This window comes from Notothenia rossii (assembly GCF_949606895.1).
Source record: "Notothenia rossii genome assembly, chromosome: 2".
Taxonomy (NCBI): domain Eukaryota; kingdom Metazoa; phylum Chordata; class Actinopteri; order Perciformes; family Nototheniidae; genus Notothenia; species Notothenia rossii.
Genome location: NC_136904.1, coordinates 89,147,537 through 89,167,825, shown reverse-complemented (window position 1 = coordinate 89,167,825; position 20,289 = coordinate 89,147,537). Strand labels below are relative to the sequence as shown.

Here is a 20,289-nt window from a genome sequence, read left to right as displayed (position 1 = left end):
AGTCAGAATGCAAGGTGTAATGGCTGAAGAAAGATAAGACATTATTTAATATGAAATAAAACTGGAAAATATTACATTGTGTGGAAGAAGTAGTAGTTTTTGACCTGTGTTGACTTCAGTTTGACCAGTATTCTGGTAATGATATGTTCAATTGTTAATTTAGTAGACAATATGCAGTACAGACTGATTGGGTATGTCGTTGGCAGAAGGTCAGTCTGCAACTTCAAACAAAAAGACAGAGCTGTCGCACGCATGTGTGTGTGTGTGTGTGTGTGTGTGAGAGAGCGAGAGAGAGAAAAAGGAGAGAAGGTTTTACTGACACATAACAGATTTTGTTCTCCAACACACTGACGATGCCATATAACAAGAACAAAAATAAATCTTGTTGAGTGCTAACACATGTTTATTTTACCATTGCCCATGATCATTTACATGTATTACATTATTATTGCAATAATGAGGGATTAAAATGTAGAAAAACATTCACAATGTTTAGGCAATACAAATTAAAGCTTCAAGCAGCGATGATCGGGACCTCGCTAGGTCTGCTCGATTAAGGCAAAAATCATAATCATGATTACGATTATTAAATAAGATTTTTCATTGACTTTGAAAACATCCATTTATTGAACTTTTAAAGGAAAGATTTTGAACAGTATCTTGTTAACAGTTGATTACCCTGACCTTTATGTATAATTCCACTGAAAAACCAATTCAAAATATAAATACAATAAATTATAAATTTATATTTACATTTAAATAAATAATATAAAATTAATAAATACCAATAAAGAAGATCAAGAAATATTTTGGGGCGCACTTCCACAACCTACTGAACTTAATACATATAATAAATAAAAATGAATTAGATTATTGGCAAAGTATTCAAATGAAGACACATCTTTTTCAACTTCCCCACGGCCTTTGTCATAAAGGGCAGGCCAGGGTTCAAGTTATGTGGGAGCCAATGAGAACTGAGTTTCCATAAGGAGGGTCTGAGCTCCCATGAACGCAGTGAAATCATACATTGGTGGGGGTCGCGAATACATTATCAACAACCATTATTTTATTCACAAATAATGCATGTGTCAATTTAATGAGTATTATTTACATTAACGAGGTAAATAGGCTAAAAGGAAAACATGTTGTTCTAAAGAACTACGAATCGTATTCTCTCTTGAATGATAATATGCCTGCACTTCACCTCCAAGGTGCGCAATCAATTATTGCGCAATCTATGCCTGTGAGCATGCTGCGCAAGCCGAGATGATGTGTTATGGGGTGTGCGTTTAAGTTTGTAGCAAGTAGAGGACTGCTGCTGTGTGTGCTGCCGGACAATTGTTATTTGTTCTTACTCGGAACCACATGCGGCTGGTGCATTTTTCTCAAGGGGGGGGCTCTACCAAAATGTAAGCAAACTTATTCACAAACTCAAAACATATGTCATATTCCAATGCAGGGCTCAAAGGCACACAGCACTTGATACAGTGTATTATTTTAGTACCTGTTTTTGTCAACCTCCTTATTATGCTTACTGATCCCATCCTGTAGACCTCATTGGACAGCTGTGTTTAATGTCCTAAACATGGCTAGTCGCATAGCATCATCCATGTGGACTCCAAGAAAGGGTCAGAGGCTGGAGGCTGGCAACCTGGGAGTCATCCTGGACACCACCCTCTCTTTCCAGGCATTGCCAGAATCCGGCCTTCACTCTCTGACTCTGTGGCAGAAACCGTTGTACACGCCTTCATTACATCCAATCTGGACTATTGCAATGGAGTCCTGTCCGGGGTTCCCAGCAAAACCCTGGATAGGCTCCAATACGTCCAGAACTCTGCCACCAGGCTTCTCACCCAAACCAAGCCATGGCACCATATTACCCCCACCCTCATCCACCTACACTGGCTGCCGGTCAAGTCCCGGATTCAATACAAAACACTCATCCTCACCTACAAGTCCCTCCATTCCCTCGCCCCCCAGTACTTATCGGACCTCCTACATCCCTACAACCCTTCTCGGAGTCTGCGGTCCTCAGACACGGGCCTGCTCTCCATCCCCCGCTCTCGCCTCCAAACTGTTGGTGACAGGGCGTTCAGTGTTGCGGCCCCCACCCTCTGGACTTCCTGCCGAGATCCGTAATGCTGCCTCCCTGGACATCTTCAAATCATCATTAAAAACCCACCTGTTCACCCTGGCCTTCGGGCCCAAGCCCTTTTCTGGTCCCCCGGCTTCCTTTATTTATTTCTTTGGTTTGCCCGTTGATTGTCTGTTTGTTTTGTTTGTCCACTATGTACAGCGACCTTGGGTCCCTTGAAAGGCGCTATAAAAATATCATTTATTATTATTATTATTATTAACAGTCCTAGCCATTCAGGCAACGAGCTCCTCAACCATGGCTTGTTGAAAACAGCTGGGTCCACATTTGGTTCAGTCGTTCTGCCCGATTGACCCCTCCGGCAATCGGGCTTAACAGGTTAAGGACCTTATGAATCTAATAAGGGCTATAAAAGTGTTCATACTGGGCAGTTTATTTTTATTATTTAGTTTCCCAAGCAGGAAACACGTGACTTATCAGTAACTTTAGACATTGAAGCGGCTATAACACCCTATGAGTTAGCCGCTGAGAGGCTAAAATGTGCTCTTTTACTGTGACGCGCTCCATGTTGGAGTCGGTAGTTATTTGTAGTCCATGGTGTTTAATAAAGACGAAAACAAACAATATACAACTCCAGACCTGACGGTCAACAGAAAGCATCAGAGCGCCATTCACCCTCTTCCTACATCATATCCTCCAAACCGGCATCCAACAGGTGACTAAATACCAATAAACCACACCTACGTGACCATTGCCGGAAGTGATAAACAATAAGAATTAAACGCGATGCAAACAGAAATGAAGATAATAATAGAAGTAATAAGTAATGGGAAAACAAGCATTATGGCTCCTACAGAAATCTTAAAACCATTTGTATCAATATCTTATCGTAGATTATACATTTAACTGACACCAACTATATAATATGTACCTTGTTCATTCAAAAAAATATGTATACAATTATTACAATTAAAATATTTTTTTATGACAATCTAGCCAACCTGATCTCACCAGAACGCGTGACTCCACCATGACTCCTTAACACCGCATAGCGCGGTGGAATCACGAACTTTGCTGCATTTACGTGTCTGCACCACGCAAACAACGCCAATGTAAAGTGAATGAGGCTCCTTTGTCGTGGTGCACACACGCATTTCTACAACGTCCAGCAGTGAGCTTTTATTCTATAAAACGTTTTTAAAATATACTTTATACCTTGTAGTAACTCACGGGAGGCTTCTTTTATTTTATTTGTATTCATAATAATTTGTATTTTTCGTCAGAATGTATTATGGCAACCCTGTCTCCTAAAAATTACGTTCCCACAGAACTAAACTGCATTCTCAATTACGTTTAGGTAGAAACTTATTTTCTCCCACAGCAGAAGAGTAGTCGGCGGGGTTCAACAGCACAGGACACAGGGCTGGCAGGACCCCCGGCAGAAGAATCGTCGGCGGGGGCTCCAACTGGACAGGACATGGAGCTGGCAGGACCCCCAGCTGAACCTCCAACGGCACAGGAAACAGGGTTGGCAGGGCCCCCGGCAGAAGAATCATCGGTGGGGCCTCCAACGGCACGGGACATAGGGTTGGCTGGTTCCTGTGTTGCCCCAGCAAGCACAGACGCTGAGAAAGAGCCAGACATATCCAAGAGATAACACTTTATGAAGGGACCTGGCGTTGACCAAGACAACGCCGTGCATATGTCCTCCACACTCACACCGTTGAATAAAGCTGTCGACGCAGTCCCAGCGCACGGACCCCCGTGGGACAGGCTCTCCCTGCCTGCTCGTAGGCGTGTTCAATGCCTCCGCAAAGCCAGCCTGCCAGGCATTTCTTGGACAGAGCTTTTCCAGTCACCCTGCCCCCGAAGCACACAAACAGCTGATCAGTGCGTCTCAGGGTAGCTGTGCGCTCTACATAACATGCTAACGTGCGCACCGGGCAGAGGAGGTGTAATTTAGCTTCCTTGGCCCCACCATGGGGTGGAAGACTAAATCCCCCCAAACTTAATAGCCCTCGTCCTGAACGCACTCCTTAGGCTCTTGGGCACAAAGGAGGGGTTCTTCTAGCCACCTCCTTTACAGGAGCTACAGCTGGGGCAGCGAATGGGGAATTTGTACGGTTAATATTGTGTGTAAGTGTAGCATTTGTGGAAACAAAAGACACACAGGTTTGGATACAGATCAACCTCATTATTTTTAGAAAACGTAGTGATCTGTGCATTATACAGGGAGGAGGCGGATTCGCCCTCTCGTCCCGGGCGGGGAGATTTTCTCCCCCGCCAGGACAGTCAAATCCGTGAAGACGGGCAGACAGTCCTCGTGAGTGCCGGCACACCGGTACCACGGGGTGAGCTGAAGAGGTGGAGGGCGCCGCGGGCACGAGATCTCCGTGCCGGCACCTCTCCCTTCGTCTCACCGTCGCGTAGCGCTCCCTCGTCTGCAGAAAAGCCTGTGGAGGAGCGCGTGCTGCGGTGACTCTTCTCTCTGCTGAGGTCTTTGAACGCACCGCGGCCCGCCCTCAGGGGATGGGGGACGCGCGCGCCGTCACAATGCCGTCTCTTCGAAACGGACATTATGGGAAAAAGTGGAATTGCGGAGAGATTACTCTTACTCTCGGATAAATGCACTCTTTCTCACTGAATGGATTTTCCCACACACATCACTCTAGAACTAGAGTTTACAAACGTAAACCACCGTTCCCCTGCGGAGGTCCCTGAACGCACCGCGGCCACTCTCACGAGGGCCGCGCGCCCACGTATTAACGCTGTATTTCCCATTCAACGGTGAAATGCATTAATCGGAGCTATACCAGGCAAGGTGTGTTTTCTGGCAACAGCACGCCGGCAATAGAGTCTCTTGAACCCGCACAGTGCTTTGACAGCACTCGGTTTATTCCACTCACGTGCACACGCCCACCTGCTGGCTCCCTTTACTGGGGTTTACAGCAGGGGCGGGGAGTGTAGGACAGTGTTTCTTCCGCTGTAACGTAATAAATCTGGTTATGGCTAGAAAGGATCCGTCTTGTGTAAATATGACGTCACGTTCTCGTTGTAACTCTCGTTGGAGCGGCTCGGAAAAACATCTACAGCAGTAACATGATGCAACATACACATTAATGCAGCAGGATAATAGTAAAACACTGAAAGGGAACATTTTATTGCACCAGGAGCTATCTTGCGACAACGCTATACTGAGACAACGTTGACTTGCCTGTGAATAAAAAATAAACCATAGTGTTGGTGATCTACAGTGTTGTCATTCTTCTTTGAACAGCAAGACCGCTAACACCCTATTTCAACAATCACACTCCCTGTCATTGACATCATTAATAGATGGTTTAGCTTCTCACCATCATTTGCTGTGGCCCACTGACGTTAACGATCGTAACTGAAAGACTGCCTGCCAAACGAAAACATTCAGCGACGTGACTTGCAAACTCTCGCGAGAGTTTTGCACGAGACGGATCCTTTCTAGCCATAACCAATAAATCTACCCTCGTGGGGGCGCGCTCATGTGATTGGTATGGAAGCCCATTTCCGCCACTTGAAAAAAATAAAATCCCCATGTAAAGTCATAATTATGAGATAAAAAGTCATAATTATGAGATAAGAAGTGCGCATGCGCTGCAGTGGCGCTGTCTTCAAAGGTCCCTTCATCACCTTGCTGCTCTCCACCATGCAAACGGCATCTAGTCCTAAATAAGGTGTAACTACTCTTGAAAGAACATTACAGTACGCATCGAACCGATGTCCACAATCACGTTTATTCTCTTCTTTGCACAATCATGAAACACCGTGAAAACGTGTTTGCCTAGTAGACCAGCAGTAGAATTACGTTATCACATCGTTGACACTTTTACTGCACACAAACACAATATAAACATCCGGGGCAAGAGGTCACATGACTTCCGGAAAGACAACTCTTATCATTTTTACAAAATAAAACAAATTTCAAGCATACATTAAACACTCTTCAAAAAGGACAAAACAATAATAAGGGACCTTTGAGCGTCAGCTACATAAGGTAACTATTACAGGTGACTTTTGTAAATGTTAGATGTTACATATAGCCTATATTGCAGCTAAACAACAATGCAGTTCATAGCTTTGACATTACCTGTTATGAACAATAATATTGCCGTTTTGTGGTAACGTTCACGGTTTAGAGTCTTAGGCTTACAACTCACAGCAGCAGTATGCCTACTGTACACTATTGTCATTAGTGGCGTGAACGTTACCACAAAACTATAGACATATATATTATAGTTCATAACAGGTCATGTCAAAGCTATGAACTGCATTGTTGTAGTTCAGCTGCAATATAGGCTATATGTAACATCTAACATTTACAAAAGTCACCTGTAATAGTTACCTTATTTAGGACTATGCCGTTTGCATGGTGGAGAGCAGCAAGGTGATGAAGGGACCTTTGAAGACAGCGCCACTGCAGCGCATGCGCACTTCTTATCTCATAATTATGAGTTTTTATCTCATTATTTCGACTTTTTATCTCATAATTATGACTTTTTATCTCATAATTTCGACTTTTTATCTCATAATGACTTTTTATCTCATTATTTCGACTTTTTATCTCATTATTTCGACTTTTTATCTCATAATTATGACTTTTTATCTCATAATTTCGACTTTTTATCTCATAATGACTTTTTATCTCATTATTTCGACTTTTTCTCTCATAATTTCGACTTTTTTATCTCATAATTATGACTTTTCATGGGGATTTTATTTTTTTCAAGTGGCGGAAATGGGATTCCATAGATTGGCTTAGAATTGAGGAGACATAGAAAAAATTACAAGTACGAATCGGGTGACTGTCAGGGAAGTCTCAAAAAACCCACACACGAATGCACAGCAATCCGTGCACAGAAAGCGGTTTGTGTTTGCGGGTTCAGAGGTTTTAAACGGAAAACAAATGTGTGGATCAAAAATACACATTAAAAACTTTTTTCTGTATTTGGATTTTATTTACATGTGAAACAGAACACATTTGTGTGTGCATTGAAAAAAGTTTGAATCCTTCTGTGTTCATGTGTGTATCATGAGACTGTTCTGAGCCCATAATGATTCTCCATAGTTAATCATTTAGCACATTTTTTATCTATTCTAAATGTACCTTAGAGGGATATTTTTCAAGTTTTTAATACTCTTATCAACATATGAGTGGACAAATATACTTTATGCAAATGTTTATTATCATTTGAACAATGACAAATATTCTCATATAATAGAATATAGAATATTAAACACAACAAACTCTGAACATTCGCCTCAATTCAACCTGGAACCTCTCTCATACAATAATACAATACAAAGTGTGTGTGTGTGTGTGTGTGTGTGTGTGTGTGTGTGTGTGTGTGTGTGTGTGTGTGTGTGTGTGTGTGTGTGTGTGTGTGTGGAGAGACTGTGTGATGGATCGTTGGAGCTTTGTGCAACTCAAGGCATATGTTCGAATGGGAGCTGCCTGGACGCTGCAATCATGTTGCGCGCGCTATCCGTGCTGAGTGTGCTGACTTTTCGTACAATGTCCCACTGTCTGGCTACCTGCATAAAGTCAAGTGCTCGGCGCAGTTGTCGGCGAAATGTCGCTCCTCTGTTTTCATTGAAACAGCTCCTTATATCCGTTAGCGCAGCTAGCTAGCACCAGATGCTAACAACAGCAATACACGTAAGGTGTGCCTTCCTCGCTCGCGCGACACATACACACACCCTGCCGGTCCTCCCGATGGCCAGTCCAGGCCTGCTGGTGAGCGTGGAAGTGTGGTCTGCCACAAGCGGGCGGCAGGAGCGGGGCTGTCAGCATCAGCTTGAAGATGGTATTTTAAACTCGATGCACTCTGAAACTACGGGGCGGCCGAGGACAAAAAATACACATGCGTTAATCGTGTTAACATAATTAGTGGTGTTAATTCTTTTTGCGTTAACGTGTTATTAACGCGTTAACTTGACAGCCCTACAAATAATGCATGTGTCAATATAACGAGTATTATCTACGTTAACGAGTTAACTACAGATGTAGCACCTCATTTTGGCTGAAAGGAAAACCCCCCGCAGCACTTGATACGCCCCCTAGATAAATAAATTAAATTATAATGAAACCAGCTGCAATGGATCATGGATCCACCAGGGGGAGCAGTGATTAAAAAGCTGCCACACTGGAACTCATGTGAAATAAACAGCTGATAGATCTACAGGTATCTGATAAAAGCGGATCTTTGTTAAGATCCATATGTCACAGATAGGATCATATTCTGTGCTAAATAAGTGAAATTTTCTCATACAGCATCTCTGTATAGGCAAGGCAAGGCAAGGAAAGTTTATTTATATAGCACCTTTCAACACAAGGCAATTCAAAGTGCTTTACAAAAAATGAAAAAATGTAAGAAAATGGCATTTAAAATCAGTCATTAAAAAGAAAAGATAATAAAATAAACATAAAAAAAAAAAATACATGGATAAAAGTTACAGTGCAGTTTAAGATGTGAATAGTTCAATTAAAAGCAGCGACAAAAAGAAAAGTATCAGCCTGGATTCAAAAGTAGTCAGAGTTGCAGCGGACCTGCAGGTTTCTGGGAGTTTGTTCCAGATATTTGGAGCATAATAACTGAACGCTGCTTTACCATGTTTAGTTCTGGCTCTGGGGACAGAAAGCTGACCAGTCCCAGAAGACCTGAGAGATCTGGATGGTTCATCATTTAGCAGGAGGTCAGAAAAGCATTTTGGGCCTAAACCATTCAAAGCTGAGCAGCAGTATTTTGAAATATATTCTTTGACATACAGGAAGCCAGTGTAAAGACTTCAGAACAGGAGTGATCTGATCCACTCTCTTAGTGTTAGTGAGGACTCGAGCAGTGGCGTTCTGAATTAGCTGCAGCTTTCTAATGGATTTTTTAGTGAGACCTGTGAAGACACCATTGCAGTAGTCGAGTCTACTGAAGATAAAAGCATGGACAAGTTTTTCCAAATCCTGCTGTGACATCAGTCTTTTAATCCTAGATATATTCTTTAGGTGATAGTAGGCTGATTTAGTAACTGTTTTAATGTGACTGTTGAAACTCAGGTCAGAGTCCATGACTACACCTAGATTTTTGGCTTTATCTGTTGTTTTGAACATTGCAGACTGAAGCTCAGCGCTAACTTTTATACGTTCTGCCTTGGCTCCACAAACCATTACCTCAGTTTTATCTTTGTTTAATTGGAGAAAGTTCTGACACATCCAGTCATTGATTTGTTCAATGCACTTACTCAGTGTTTGAATTGGAGCATAGTCTCCTGGTGAAATTGTTACGTAAATGTGTGTGTCATCCGCATAGCTATGGTAACTTATTTTGTTGTTTTTCATTATCTGAGCCAGCGGTAGCATGTAGATGTTAAAGAGAAGAGGCCCCAAGATGGAGCCTTGAGGTACCCCACATGTCATATTTCAGTGTTTCCCCTATATACAAATAGTGACGGCGCAGCGCCGCTGCTGAAATATGAGCGCCGCTGCTAGGGGGCGCCAGCCAGGTACCCAACATTTTTTTTAAAAAGAATTCTTTACTTTTTTTCTTTTTCTTAAAATAATAATAAGTGGCGACCCTTTTTCATTTTTGATTTTTTTGTTATGTGGATTTATAGTATTTGTGTTACTGTATGTTCAATAAAGGTGTATTTTTGCTAAATCTTGAGACATTGCCACTGTATGTAATTTCTGGCATAGGCGACACAGGCGGTCGCCTAGGGCGCCAGATCTGGGGGGCGCTGCGCTGGTAGCTCTGGGAGGGAAAAAACATTTTTGACCGTTGGCGCTCATCCAAATGTTCGGCCTTGATGTCACAACATTCATAATTAAGTAAATGTAACACCCTTTTCACCCCGGTTACACGTTTAATTTGCCCTGTACGGTGGGCGCTGTAAGTGATGAAAGCGGGGGATGTTGGCTTATCAGGTGCCCGCAGCTCACAGCCAAAGTGCGGAGGAGAGCTCTCCTGTCAGAGGCTCAGTGAGGTAAAGGACTCTCTGAGTATTTAGATAGTTAATTTTAGTCTAAGTTATCTCAGTGGGTCTCAAACGTTTTGACCACAAATTAAACACATATTTCCAAGGCACTCCTTTATAATTATTAGGATAAATAAAAACAGGTTTGAAATCATTCCAATTTATACTATAGGACAGTAAACAAAAAATATCGTTTAAAGTTGGAGAGATACAAAAATATGCATAAATAAATAAATAAATAAATGTTAACTAGGTAAAAATAAGATATGAATGAACAACAAAAATAAAATAAACTACATTTATTTGTTATTGCGCTGTAACTTCCTCAACAAAAGCAGCGAAGAAGCATGGTTGTCATGTCTGTCTCATGCAGCAGCTGATCCAGTAATGAGTGACCCGGCCGACAGTAAAAATAAACATATTTATAACTAGTTTAGGTAGTTTGAGAGGTAATTAAAATAGCTAAGGGCGATGATCTGACTTGAAGTGTGTGTTTTGCTCCGTTCACCGCTGCATCACAGCGGGAGGAGCTGCAGGTGAGCAGAGCTGCGTGTCTCTGTCCTGTCAGATTAGAGTTCACTCGCGTTTATGTCCATATCGAGAGAAAGATAAATAATCTGAATTCAGTGTGCAGTTTACTTTGACGCGGGGGTGAGCAGCAGAGGTGGGGAGAGGCGGGGCTAATTGCGTCATCATTATCAGAAAATTATCGTATAGGGCGCACACACGGAGCCGTTGGACCCCCCAGACGCAAACGACCGTTTTCGTCCTCGTGGGGCCGGGGCCTAAAATGCCCATCGGAATGTGTGGAGAAAGTCTCCCAAGGGGGATAGTAGACTTCTGACTTTTGTCACATTCCGACGGACTATCAGAGTTAACATGCAGGGAAGCATTGCCGGTCTGAAAGGGTCTCCGGAATTATCAGACATTTAATTAAAGTTTTAAAAACAGTGACAGGTTAAAATCAGAGGTGGAAGAAGTATTCCGATTATTTACCTAGGTAAAAAGACATGTTAGAAGCAAATGTCTTGCATTCAAAATTGTCAATAGCCCAAGTGAAAAGTACTATCATCTGAAAGTAAAATGAATCATTATGTTATTAGTATTAAATACATATAATTTGTACAACCTATATTAAGAAATACTCCATTGTAATTATTGATGCATAAATGTGTCCATCCATTCAATGTGGCATCTGCTATAATGGGGTTACTTCAGAATACAACACATTACTGTATAATACGTGATAACGTATGAGTTGATTTACTTCGATCTACTGTACTGTGTACACCACAACAATATTACAACAAATACAATGCATATTAAAGCAAACTATTATAACGGTAAAGTATGAGCATAACAAATAAAGAAGTATAAACATTTACATTATTATTATTATGATTATTTAATATATAAAGACTATATATTATTGAATTACACTTAAGATAATAAGATTAGAGATACTTTATTTGATCTAAAATATTGATGTTTTTTCGTTATAGTAACCTGTGAAAACCAAATCAAAACACGATCATATTTCACCATGATCCGGGACAGAAAGTCAGAAAAGTCATTGATGAAATCCTTATTGCACTTTAGCTGATGATACACGACTGCGCGAAGCACAGACGAGGCCGGGTTCAGTTCAAAAAGCTGCAACTCAAAGCTAGCGTAGTTAGTTATGGCTGAAGCAATCGGCATTGGAGGCTAGCTCTAAACACTGAAGCTATGCCCCCAGCATGGCCGGTGGTACGGGGGGAACTGAAGAATGTACAGTCGGGAGGAAGAAGTTCAGAGCACAGTGTATACTCGCCAGCGTGGACCCAGGTCTCCGTCAGAAACATAAAATCCAGTTCACGAGAGGTGAAGAAATCATTTCACAGGAACTTCTTGTTTGCTCTTGAACTAGCATTTAGCAAAGCCATGAAAAGCGAGGCAGGATGCAGGGCAACCGGCCCAGGTAGGTGGGAACATCCGACAGTAGAGGGGGGGGGGGTGGTCGATTTATGGTTCCCATATGTAGGTTTGGGCAGCAGTTCAAACTCCAATGAAGGTCTGAGGTGGAGGAGAGCTTGGCGATCATAGACGAGCAGAGCAGAGACATTCTGACATACATAAAACAAAAGCAGGATAGATAAAGGCAGAGCGCTGAGGGAGCGGCGAGCCGACACAGGCGCCATCTTCCCACACTGGTCACAGCTGTACGGTCTCTCTCTCCTCTGCAGAGGAGTTAGCCCTTGACCATCTCTCAAGATTGAAGAGACATGTCTGCCAGAAACCTGAACAATGTCTAGAGCCTTTAATATTCCTGGGCAAATCTCATCCATACCTGGCACTGTGATATTGGGATATGGGTAAAGATTCCTTATAATCTTCCAACATTTCATTATCCATCGACAACATTTTGGATGTGTTTGGGAGCCCTTCAAAGTGCCTGACAGTATCAGGATATCAGCAGCTCTCCTCCTGAGACGAACCAACGGTCAATCTCATTGGCCTTCCCAATCTCTTACCTTTATGTCGTTTTTGTTTCAAAATAACCCTGGAACAACCAGGTCCAAAAGGCTACATGACCTAATCCATTGAATCAAGTTGGCTTCATTGACCCTTTGACCATAACTCTGAGGAGCCACTCCTACAATGTAACTTATCAGCATGGCCCACTTGGTTTCAATACTTCAAAAGGTTAATAATTTAAGTTTCTTTACACTGTAAAACCACTCATGATAACTAGGAAAAAGTGGGCACCATAATCAAATAAGATGATGTCAATGCCGGGAATTACGAAAAAAATAAGTTGCTTGAAAGTGATGAAGACTGAGATGAAGATGACTGCAGAAAACGAAGTACAGTTTAGGGATTTCAGTCTTAGCTAGAGAGAAAGTAATAGTAGGGGCAGGACAGATGAGAAGAGATGTATCAGCTGTAGAACAGAGAGCTTTGCCAGAACACAGCAGCTTCTCAACACGTCTCTCTAAAGATAGAGACTTCCCAAATGGATGAACTCTGCTTTCCACAACTCTTCAACAAATCCTGCAGGAAGCCTACTCCATCTCAGTCAGATGTCCTGCTCCCTTACATCCTGCTGTCATTCATCGCTCTGATCACTGCAGCTCTCAACCTGCTGGTCATCATCTCTATCTCCCACTTCAGGCACAGACAAACTTTCAGCTTAAGCTTATATTTGTTAATAATGTAAAAAATTACATGATTTAGCCATGCATATATTTATTTGAATTAATGTTTCAGATAATAGTTGTTATTTTTTCAATTAAAACATATTCAAAAATGACGTTGTGTGAGAAAATATTTAAAGCAGGCACTCCTCAACAAATGCATGTCCATAAAAACTTTTTTTATGTTTTACTGCTGTTTGTTGTTCCAAGCTATTGTTGATAATTTTATTTATGGTGAAATTCTTCCTTTCCAGGCAGCTCCACACCCCCACTAACCTCCTCATCCTCTCCCTGGCTGTCTCAGACTTCCTTGTGGGCCTAATTGTGATGCCTGTTAAAATCCTTTTAACAGAGGCTTGCTGGTACTCGGGTGACCTGATGTGTGCTCTGTATTATATTGTTGATTTTATCATTACATCTTCTACGGTTGGAAACATGGTGCTCATATCCATTGATCGTTATTTAGCTATTTGTGACCCTCTACATTACACCACCAGAGTAACTCTGAACAAAACAAAAATCTGCATCTGTCTGTGTTGGATTTGCTCTGTTATCTATAATTGTCTAATTTTAAAGGACTTTCTTAGACAACCTGATTCACAGAATTCTTGCCATGGAGAGTGTGTAGCTGTCTTTGACAATATCACAGGAGCTGTTGACTTAGTTGTTAACTTCATTGCCCCCATTACTGTTATCATAGTTCTGTATATCAGAGTGTTTGTGGTGGCTGTGTCTCAGGCTCGAGCCGTGAGATCTCATGTTATCGCTGTCACTATGCAACGTTCAGTTGGTGCAACTGCTAAGAAATCTGAGATGAAAGCAGCCAGGATTCTTGGTGTTGTTGTCCTTGTGTTTCTAATATGTTTTTTTCCATATTACATTCCTTCCCTTATAGGTGAGGATATTGAAAATAATAGTTCAACCTCACCCATTGTACTCTGGTTGCTGTATTTTAACTCCTGTCTGAACCCATTGATTTATGCCTCGTTATACCCCTGGTTTAGAAAATCTATCAAGCTCATTGTTACCCTTAAAATACTTCAGTCCTATTCGTGTGATTCTAAAATACTGTCATGACGGACTGGGGTTCAGATATATTCCAAAAAACATCTGTTAAGATTTACATATTTTTGCTATTGTTGCTGAGTCAGAATGCAATGTGTAATGGCTGAAGAAAGAATAGACATTATTTAATGTAGTAAAACATGTGTAACTAAAATATATTAAATCATTGAAAACAAAATAAAACTTGAAAATATTACATTGTTTGGAAGAAGTAGTAGTTTTTGACCTGTGTTGACTGCAGTTTGACCAGTATTCTGGTAATGATATGTTCATTTGTTAATTTTGTAGACAATATGCAGTACAGAATGATTGAGTATGTTGTTGTATGTCAGTGTGCAACTTCAAAGGAAAGACAGAGCTGTTGTGTGTGCGTGTGTGTGTGTGTGTGTGTGTGTGTGTGTGTGTGTGTGTGTGTGTGTGTGTGTGTGTGTGTGTGTGTGTGTGTGAGAGAGAGAGAGAGAGAGAGACAAAGGAGAGAAGGTTTTACTGAAACATAACAGATTTGGTTCTCCAACACACTGACGATACCATATCAGTGCTAGCACATGTTTATTTTACCATTGCCCATGATCATTGTATTGTATCTCTGCAATAATGAGGGATTAAAATGTAGAAAAACATTCACAATATTTAGGCAATACAAATTAAAGCTTCAAGCAGTGATGATCGGGACCTCGCTAGGGCTGCTCGATTAAGGCAAAAATCATAATCATGATTATTTTGGTCAATATTGATATCACGATTATTAAATACGATTTTTCATTGACTTTGAAAACATCCATTTAATGAACTTTAAAAAAAACATTATAATAATTTGAACAGTATCTTTTTAGCCGTTGATTATCCTGAACCTTAAGTATAATTCAACTGAAAAAACAATACAAATATAAATAATATAGATTATACAATTATCTACATTTAAATAAATAATATCAAATTAATAAATACCAATAAAGAAGATCAACAAATATTTTGGGGCGCACTTCCACAACCTACTGAACATAATAAATGTAAAAAATAAAAATTTATTTGATTATTGGCAAAGTATTCAGCTGAAGCCACATATTTTTCAACTTCCCCACGGCCTTTGTCATAAAGGGCAGGTCAGGGTTCAAGTTGTGTGGGAGCCAATGGGAACTGTGCTCCCATAAGGAGGGTCTGAGCTCCCATGAACGCAGTGAAATCATACATCTGTGGGGGTCGCTAATACTTTACCAACAACAACCATTATTTTAATCACAAATAATGCATGTGTCAATCTAACGAGTATTATTTACGTTAACGAGGTAAATAGGCTAAAATAAAAATAAAAGAAAAAAAGAACTTCGCATCGTATTCTCTCTTGAATGACAATATGCCTGCACTTCACCTCCAAGGTGCGCAATCTATGCCTGTGAGCGTGCTGCGCGAGCCGAGATGATGTATTATGTGGTGTGCGTGGTTGAACCTTTCCATATTTAAGTTTGTAGCAAGTAGAGGGCTGCTGCTGCTGTGTGTGTGTGTGTGTGTGTGTGTGTGTGTGTGTGTGTGTGTGTGTGTGTGTGTGTGTGTGTGTGTGTGTGTGTGTGTGTGTGTGTGTGCGTGCGTTAGTTTTAAAGACCCCCATGAAGCTCAGATTATAACTCGAACCCTGGGGCAAGCAGTGCATATCTGGTGAAATGATGCCGAGATGGCATCGTGTAACGCTTGTCCATAGTGTTTTTTTTTAAAAACCTGTTTATTTTGTTAGACATTTTCAAAAACATACACACAAGGACATGGCTCACACACAACAGGACAATAACATGAAGGGTGGGTGGGGGGTAGGGGGATTACAGTGATTTGCTTCATAATATAGATATACTTCATTGTTTCCTCATTATTATTATAAAACAAAAGGATTTATAATAGATAAATAGTCAAATAAATATATATACTGTATATATGCACACATATATACACACACACAAATCTCTTCCTTTTCTGATTAATTCACCTATTAATTCATTTCCCATTTAATTTCACTTCTTTAATTATTATTAACATTGTTTTTCTCTTTCTTCATAGCTTATTTCTCTTTATTTATATTTATTTATTAATATGATTATAATTATTATATTTATTATTGGCAGCCGAGATGGTTTGAGTCCAGAGGCCTGTACGACAAAGCCGGTTCGACATAACCTGGATATGTTTGAGTTAGCCGGTTGGCTAAGCGGTCCTAAGACGCGGGTTATCAAGTGGATCGCTCAAGCCAGCCGTTTCCTATCTAGCTAGGTGCGCGTTCACATAAAAGGGGTGGTATTTGAAGCATTCAACCAATCAGAAACATGGACAAGCGTACTGACAGCGCAGTGCGTCATACTTCCTGACTGTAATATTAGACATATGAAGAAGTTAAACTTGAAACATCCGTGACTCAAACACTTTATCCAGGATAAAAGCCACATAGGTCACCTGCAAGGTGAATACAGCTGGTAACAGAAAAAGGGTTTGAATGCGTACATTAACAGGTTTATGATGTCACTGCCCCGTCTAAGACATGAGTGGATCTGACTTTAATTACATTTGACTCGAGTGTTTCGTCAACTTAATGTGTTGCTTAAAATATTAGTTCTGCATACAGTATGTGGCACTGAGTGTTGCACGGCCAGATACGGCTCAAGAAGCTGACTCAGATAAGGAAATATAGGATACATTATGATGTGATATGATATGAAATGAATGATAATGGGACACATCGACGTCTGCACTCACAGTGCCACGGACTGTACGTAATGTTACTTTGATCCGGTTACTTGTGTTTTGGCAGATATTTAAGTAAGCTTTCTTAACGCTAATGTTATAATAGTCAGATTGCTCTGAAGATGGGAGGTGATATTCTATTAATTTTCACGTTCACACAGTCAGTGATTTTTGACGGCCGTCTTTCCTGCATTGGCAGTTTAAACTGTATTTCCTTTATCCTGTAATATGACTTGATCGTTTTAAACTCTGCACACTGAGCTCTGATTGGTCAGCAGGTGGTGCTTTCACTGACTTGATCTCTTAGCCTGCAATCTAGCCTGCTACGGACCAGGCTAGCTGCTCAGCATAAGTTACCATGGAGATCTAACCCGCTAAGAAGAGAACCAGCGTTGTAGGACCGAAAACCCAGAGTTTTCCCTGAAGTTAGCCCGCTAAGCAAAAATCCGGCTTCGTCGTACAGGCCTCTGGAAAGCCCTTATCTTATCCCAGAGCCTGTTGTCTGGCTTAACCAAATATAACAGGGAGAAAGCTTCTTCCATACTTAAGATGTTTAGTGTGACGACCCCTCCACACCACTAGGCGTTCCGTGGTCTTTCACAAAACCAGGGCCAAAAGGGTGGGTGGAGGGGGTCCGGAGGACGATCTCGGGCCGACAGCCCAGGGGCACAGCGGAGGACCCGGAAGGTGGTCTCGGGCGGATGACCCGGGGGCAAGCCAGAGTCCATGGAGGGGGTCTCGGGCGGACGGCCCGGGGGCAAGGCAGAGTTCGAGGAGGGGGACTTGGGCGGACGGCCCGGGAGCAAAGCAGAGTCCACAAAGGGGCGAAGGCCACAGCGGGCGAACTCAGGGGACCGGGCACGAGGGCGAAGGCAGCGGCCCGAAGAGTCAGCGGGCCGGGCCCGAGGACGAAGACCGCGGCACCCAGGGGGCCGGGCCCGAGGGCGAAGGCCACGGCTGGGGAACCCAGGGGGCCGGGCCAGGCGCAGACGGGACCCCGGACGGAACACGGGCCGGTGCCAGTGGGACCGATGACGGAGCAAGGGCCAGTGCCGACGGGACCCCAAACAAGACAGGACACGGTGCCGGCAGGAAACCGGGTGGAGCACGCGTCGGCGGGACCCCCGACAGGATAGGACCTGGTGCTGGCAGGAAATCCGGCGGGGCAGGTGTCGGCTGGACCCCCAACGGAACAGGTGTTGGCGGGACCCCCGGCGGGACAGGCGTAGGCGGGACCCCCAACAGGTCAGGGCACGGAGTTGGCAGGACTCCCAATGGAACCCCAAATGGAACAGGACATGGGGTTGGCAAGACTCCCAGCGGAACCCCCAACGACACAGGACATGGAGTTGGCAGGACCCCCGGCAGAAGAGTAGTCGGCGGGGCCTCCAACGGCACAGGACATAGGGTTGGCAGGACCCCGGGCAGACAAGTAGTCGGCGGGACCTCCAATGGCACAGCACATAGGGTTGGCAGGACCCCCGGCAGAAGAGTAGTCGGCGGGGCCTCCAACGGCACAGGACATAGGGTTGGCAGGACCCCGGGCAGACAAGTAGTCGGCGGGACCTCCAATGGCACAGGACATAGGGTTGGCAGGACCCCCGGCAGAAGAGTAGTCGGCGGGGCCTCCAACGGCACAGGACATAGGGTTGGCAGGACCCCCGGCAGAAGAGTAGTCGGCGGGACCCCCAACGGCACAGGACATAGGGTTGGCAGGACCCCCGGCAGAAGAGTAGTCGGCGGGGCCTCCAACGGCACAGGACATAGGGTTGGCAGGACCCCCGGCAGAAGAGTAGTCGGCGGGACCCCCAACGGCACAGGACATAGGGTTGGCAGGACCCCCGGCAGAAGAGTAGTCGGCGGGGCCTCCAACGGCACAGGACATAGGGTTGGCAGGACCCCCGGCAGAAGAGTAGTCGGCGGGACCTCCAACGGCACAGGACATAGGGTTGGCAGGACCCCCGGCAGATGAGTAGTCGGTGGGACCTCCAATGGCACAGGACATAGGGTTGGCAGGACCCCCGGCAGATGAGTAGTCGGCGGGGCCTCCAACGGCACAGGACTTAGGGTTGGCACTCGAGAGGTGACTTGAAAGGGGACTTGAGAGGGAACTCGAGAGGTGACTAGAGAGAGGACTCGAGAGGGGAATCGCGAGGGGACTAGAGTAGGGACTAGAGTAGGGACTAGAGTAGGGACTTGAGAAGGGACTTGAGAAGGGACTTGAGTTGGGACTAGAGAAGGTACTTGTGTAGGGACTAGAGATGGGACTAGAGATGGGACTTGAGAAGGGAATTGAGTAGGGACTAGAGAAGGGACTTGGGAAGGGACTAGAGGAGGGACTAGAGGAGGGACTAGAGGAGGGACTTGAGATGGGACTAGAGATGGGACTTGAGAAGGGAATTGAGTAGGGACTAGAGAAGGGACTTGGGAAGGGACTAGAGGAGGGACTAGAGAAGGGACTAGAGAAGGTGCTGGAGTAGGTACTGGAGAAGGGACTTGAGAGGGGACTTGAGAGGGGACTAGAGGAGGGACTAGAGGAGGGACTTGAGATGGGACTTGAGAAGGGACTAGAGAAGGGACTTGGGAAGGGACTAGAGGAGGGACTTGAGAAAGGACTTGAGAAGGGAATTGAGTAGGGACTAGAGAAGGGACTTGAGAAGGGAATTCAGTAGGGACTTGAGTTGGGACTAGAGGAGGAACCATGGCTGCTGGGGCCGGAACCAGGGCCTGAACCATGTCTTTTGGGGCTGGGACCATGGCTGCTGGGGCCGGGGCCAGGGCCTGAACCATGTCTTTTGGGGCTGGGACCATGGCTGCTGGGGCCGGAACCATGGCTGCTGGGGCTGGAATCCTGGCCTTGTGTTTCCTTTCATGCTGCCTTGAAGCCTTGTAGAGGCTCAGAGGTCCTCCAAAGGCCAGACGAGACCCAGCGAAAGGGTCCTTGAAAGGAGTCTTGTTGGGAACTTTGGCCGGCAGGGGGCTAGCATGCCAGGGGCTAGCAGGCCGGGAAACAGGTTTGACCTCAAGGCTACAAAAAAGTCCTCCACCCACTCAATAAGCGATTTTGAAACGATTTCTCGGATTTCTTCGCTGAAATTATGCCAAAATATGATCGTGTTCTTATTGTTGGGGATTTTAATATTTACGTGTGTTGCCCCGACAAAGCTATGGCAAAGGACTTTTTAGACCTTGTTGATTCCTTTAATCTTGTGCAGTCTGTGTCTGGCCTAA

At 43.7% G+C, this 20,289-nt stretch overlaps 1 protein-coding gene across 1 annotated transcript; it reads left to right on the top strand.

Moving 5' to 3' along the window:
• Positions 1 to 13,088: 13,088 nt before the first annotated feature.
• On the top strand, positions 13,089 to 20,289 carry LOC307029739 (trace amine-associated receptor 13c-like; the record flags this gene model as incomplete). Its single annotated transcript, XM_079665820.1, has 5 exons — positions 13,089 to 13,246; positions 13,524 to 14,321; positions 17,641 to 17,770; positions 17,924 to 18,303; positions 20,274 to 20,289. 5 exons carry the CDS (start codon positions 13,089 to 13,091, stop codon positions 20,287 to 20,289), a joined length of 1,482 nt encoding a protein of 493 aa, XP_079521946.1.